General features: G+C 47.0%; 1 protein-coding gene across 1 annotated transcript; it reads left to right on the top strand.

The window, feature by feature from the left end:
* The first annotated feature begins 3,326 nt into the window (after window positions 1-3,326).
* LOC101770532 lies at window positions 3,327-5,023 on the top strand. The gene has a single exon (XM_022822890.1). It carries the CDS (start codon window positions 3,455-3,457, stop codon window positions 4,739-4,741), a length of 1,287 nt encoding a protein of 428 aa, XP_022678625.1. The 5' UTR covers window positions 3,327-3,454; the 3' UTR covers window positions 4,742-5,023.
* The last annotated feature ends 234 nt before the right edge of the window (window positions 5,024-5,257 follow it).

The raw sequence follows: 5,257 nt of genomic DNA, 5'->3' as shown, positions 1-5,257 counted from the left end.
GAGGTAGGAGCCGGTCCCCACACATCAAAATAGATTAAATCAAGAGGAGCACTAGAAACTTTATTCCAAACTGTATATGGAAGCTGATGGCTTTTAGCCCTTTGGCAAGCATCACAAACAGACTCATGATTATGAGCACTATCATGCGGCAAATTATTAGTACTAAGAATTTTCTCGACAATGGGAATAGCTGGATGACCTAGTCGACTATGCCATCTAGAGATAGACGGCTTATTGACTGCATAAACTTGTTTACTGGAATTTCCTTGGAACGAATGCGATGCTAGAGGATAGAGACCGCCTTTACATCTGCCTTGATGAAGGATTTTCTTCGTGTCCTGATCCTAAATTAAAAGAAATTCGGATGAAATTCAAGGAAAGCATTATTGTCTAGTGTTAATTTGTGAACAGAAACAAGATTCTTCTGGGAGCTAGGAACATGAAGAATGTTTTTGAGATGAAAATCCTTGCTGGGGGTATGAAAAATTGAATGCCCAATATTACTAATTTTCATACCTGAGCCGCTGGCGGTGTGGATTTGATCTCGTCCCGTATATTTGTCACGCACAGTGAGCTTCTCCAACTCACTAGTTACATGATCAGTAGCACCACTGTCAGCATACCAGTTGGTGTCATACTTTTCACTTCACAAGGCGCTCCGCGTTGTTTGTTTTGAAAAGAGAGGGGCGCGCTTTCCTTTCGCCCACATCAAGGCAAAAACTCAACTTTCTGTCTGTCCCAAAACCGAACCTTGGTAGACCCATCGGGCAGGGATAATCATTCCGGTCCTGGGAGAGGTGGCGACACCAGTCTGAGCTGAGGGAAGCCAGCCAATTGAGTCACTGAAACGACCGCTGGAGGCGCACCCTAAGCAAAGAAAGTAGTCTGCGATCCCCTTCAAAGTAAGTGAAAGGGCCCTGCTCTCTGAAATCGAAACCCCACTTGGGAGTAGCTCGAACTCAGACTATCTACGAAAAAGGTTGAACCTAAGATTGCAGATTTTGGGCTCACAAAGCATTATAGATCGCGTGAGAAGTCGCCCGCCCATTTGGTAACCTAACCTAGTGGAGTAGAAAATGAAGAACCGGCAAAGAAGAATATATTTTCTAGTTGTAGCTTTCGAGGAGAAGAAGGTGTGGAATCAGCCTGAGAATCTTCTGCTAATCAGTCAAAATCCTCTTTTGCTTACCAACCTCCCGGCCGAATCCATACATTCGCTGAGTAGCAGAATAAGCAGTTGAGCACCAATAAATTCCTGTTTCAAGTAAGTAGGAAGGGGGTTGGGAGATGCTTCGCTCCGAGTCCGACTGGGACGGAATGGGGGACCCAGGCCCCCCCCCCCGCTCATGAAACGGCTCTGCTGCAACGGAGAATTCACTTTCAAACCCTTTTCTTGCCCCTATCCTTTTTGCACCGACTCTTTCAACCGCTCAGACATCCATCCCTGCGCTCGCTTCAACCAAAATAAAGTGACCAAAAGACACAATTGCATCGGTCCGCAGGCAAGCTCTCCTCTTGAAATATGTTGACTGTTTCGCATGGAGCCGCACTGACCCTCGTGAAGAGCTGGGGCCCAAGGAGTAGAACTAAATGGAAAGTCGAGCCTGCCTCTCTCGGCTGGCCTTCATGCCGAGTCTTCCTCCGCCGCCAACTCGACCAGATTTGTCATTTTTTTTTTCGTTTTGAAAACTTTCAAACAAGAAATGAATTCTAATTTTCGAATAACGGATCCTTCTAATCCAGTCTATCTAATGTCTTTTTCAGGAGCCAGAGGAAATGCTCTTTCACTGGATTCAGCAGGAGATAAGTGACCTGACGGAGAAAAATAAGCGATGCCTTTTTATGTCTAGTCCAATGTGACATTGACTCAAGAAGGTAGACAAAAAGCCCCCCGGCGGTGCCCGGGCGGGCCTCGGTTCAATCTTGTAGAAAAGGTTGGTCATAAATTTGGAGAGTTTGCTTTTACACCTCACGAAAAACTTTCTATATATCTTCCGGTTTGAAGCTGGCACCTCTCGGGTGATGGAATTCAGCAGATAGCTGAGGAGCTGTTGATCTTTGCTCACCCACGAATCGTACTCGGGGTTGGAGACTTCTTTCTTCTTGCTGTCTAGCAGTACCTCCAGGATTGAACTTGGCGCGGGAACCTTCCCCTCGAGGATCCCAAGGAGCTGGGCGCCACGAACAGCAGAGAGGAACTGCGCCTTCCACAGGACATAATTGTCCCGTGTGAGTTTCTCGGATACTTGTCCGAGTTGCAGCGACGTGGAGGAGGAGGATGCCATTTATGTCCCGTGTGAGTTTCTCGGATACTTGTCCGAGTTGCAGCGACGTGGAGGAGGAGGATGCCATGGACGGATGTTGCGTGTGCTTTAGGAAGAGGCAGCTCTGATTACCATGAAAGAATTGGTGGAACTATAGTTGCCTATCTCGGCATACTACAGGTTACGTGTTTATATATGGGAGTACTAAAGACTCCAACACAATTACAAATGAGATCGTAGGATATCCGATTTGTTGTGTAGATTTACAATCTTAGAGATAGAGCTAACAAATCTATCCTATCTATAACAAACCGAATTCTCCTTTGAACAAGATTTACGTGAGCCGGACTCTAGACCGACTATATTTCTAACAGCTACCACCAGCCAGCTACTCCCGTCCACCGATTTCCACCGCAAACGAGCTCCCCATCTTCCAAACGACCGGTTCCACCACGTCCCTATCTCATCCACTAGCTCTTGCGCTGCTGGCTTGACCGCCTGAGCTCCAAGAGCTCGACCATGGCTGGCCAGGAGCAGAGAGCAGAACACTCTCTTCTTATCCACTTCTCTCTCTCAACCGTGTCTCTCTTAGGTCTAAAAGGCTGTAATTCTCTTTTAAAACCCACATAAACAATATGGACCAGTGTGCTATGTGGTCCAATAACTTAACTATACAAATTATTTGTTAATCTATAATATATATTCTTATTTTTTATTTCATATGAACTCATGTTATAAACTTAGGGCAAAAATAAAACTCATATATGTACGAGCAAGGGAGGGTTATATTGGACATTGAACTCTTCCATCTATTTATAAAAGATAGAAGAAGGCTTCAACTCCACCAGAGAAACTCCACCAGAGAAATTGCTTTACCAGAGGAGCCGAAGCTGTTTCAGCCACAGCTACAGCCTTGCCAAACGAGCCCTAAGTATATATATAAAAACAAACTTATTCCATCTTTATTTATTTAAAAATTATAAAAATAATGGAAACTCTACAGATTTGAAGAGACCGCTTCCTTTCTTCTTTTCAAAATCTTCTATTTCCCCTCCAAATCCAACCCAGAACATACCCAACGGCCCAACAAAAATCTTTCATCCTCCGAAACCCTAACCTCGGTCAAACCCACGAACCGCCCACACCTCTCCTCCCCGGGGCGGCCGCCTCAGTCCCCTTCAGGCCCGCCCATGGCAGCGGCGAGCCAGAGTGACGCGCCTCGGCGGGAGCCCGGCCAGCGCCGCCCCATGTGCGGCGTCTGCACGAAGCCCATCCGCCTCTGCCTCTGCGGCCGCCTCCGCTCCCCTCCGGTGGACACCGCCGTCGGCGTCACCGTGCTGCAGCACGCGATGGAGGCCCACCACCCGCTCAACTCCACCCGTGTCGCGCGCCTCGGCCTCCTTAACCTCGCCGTCGCCCAGGTCACCGACGTCAACCACCGCGCCCACTTCATCCTCACCACGCTCGAAACCGGCAGCGCCGCGGCGCCGGGTCTTGGATGCGGTCCTGTAGCCGCCCGTTCCGGAAATCTTGCATTTCCTCGTGATGGGACTTGTGGGAAATCAGATGAAGTTGGCGCGAGCTGCGATTCTGAGGATTCAGGGTTGTATTCCTCTGGTGATTTGGGTGTTGAAGACATCAATTTTGTTGGAGAGGTTGGTTCTCCTGGTTGGGCCCACAATGGTGCTGGTAGTTTTGGATTCAAGAAGGTGAAGAGTGATGGGCAACCTGCAGATCTGGATAGGCCTAGCTCTGGAGCTAACCAGGTAGGGAACTCTGTTGTTGATTCTGTTAATGGTGAAAGCAATCATATAAGTGAGGGGATGGTCAATGATTGCAATGGTATAGGTGTAGAAAAAGTTGAAGTTGGTGCTGATCTTGGGCAAGATTGGACCATGAAGAGCATGGATAAGTGCACTATTGCATTCACAGAGAAGGAACTAAGGATTGATATTGAGCGTGGTGTGAAACCAAAAATCAGATGGTTATCAAGAGGCCTGCTTGGTGAAGCAGCTGTCTCAAATGGTTTTGTTGTCACAAAGATACAAATGAAGAAGTGTAAACTCACTGGAGAAATAACAGAGTTTGAGGAATTTTCAATTACCATACCGCCAAAATCAGCTCTGCTGTTTCCATGCCAGCGGGCAATCAGCATAGATGCTTCAGGTTGTCAGGTGCAGCATCTGATTGTGTTGGATGGCACTTGGGCAAAGGCACAAAGGATGTACCATGAGAATCCATGGTTACAACTTCTGCCACATGTGAAGCTCGAGTCAGATAGGGTTAGCTTGTATAGTGAGGTGAGGCATGAGCCAAGGGCTGGGTGCTTGTCTACCATTGAGAGCATAGTTGTTGCCATGAAGAAATTGGGAGAGGATTCAAAGGAATTGGATGATCTCCTGGATGTTTTTGAGTCGATGATTGCTGATCAGCGGCGATGCAAGGATGAGAATGTGAAGCAAAAGCTGAAGTCCTAATCATAAAAACAGGTCTTATCGTTAGTCTGCTGTTTAACTTCGTGATGACCTCTGGATGCATTTTTCAGTCCAGATGACATATACTTTACTTCATACTGAGAATTTTTTATTACTAAAAATCCATTGGAGATGATGTTTTTCATTTAAGCTTTATCTCCATTACCTGGATGCTAGTGGAAGGGTAGAGAGCATACCCTTGTAGGTTTCACCTTATTCTATGATCAGATGTAACTCTTTTCTTACTACTGCTAAGCTGGCATACACAACTATTTTGTATTGAAAGATAATGGATAGATTATGGGCTAACCCTAGAGGGTAGCTATATAGATGTCTTACATGGGCCTATTGGGCCCTAATACACACAGTACACCAACACTCCCCCGCAGTCTGAACTACCGACGCAGCGGAGTTGCAGACTGGACATGAAAAGAAAGGCACACACACAAGCCCCCCCACAGACGCAACTAGCCACAGGTGATGTTGAGGCTGGAGCGAAACTCGGTGAAGGCGGGTGAC

This window comes from Setaria italica, chromosome IX (genome assembly GCF_000263155.2).
Source record: "Setaria italica strain Yugu1 chromosome IX, Setaria_italica_v2.0, whole genome shotgun sequence".
Lineage (NCBI taxonomy): Eukaryota > Viridiplantae > Streptophyta > Magnoliopsida > Poales > Poaceae > Setaria > Setaria italica.
Note: the sequence above shows the minus strand (reverse complement) of the source record. Positions and strands in the feature narration are given on the sequence as shown.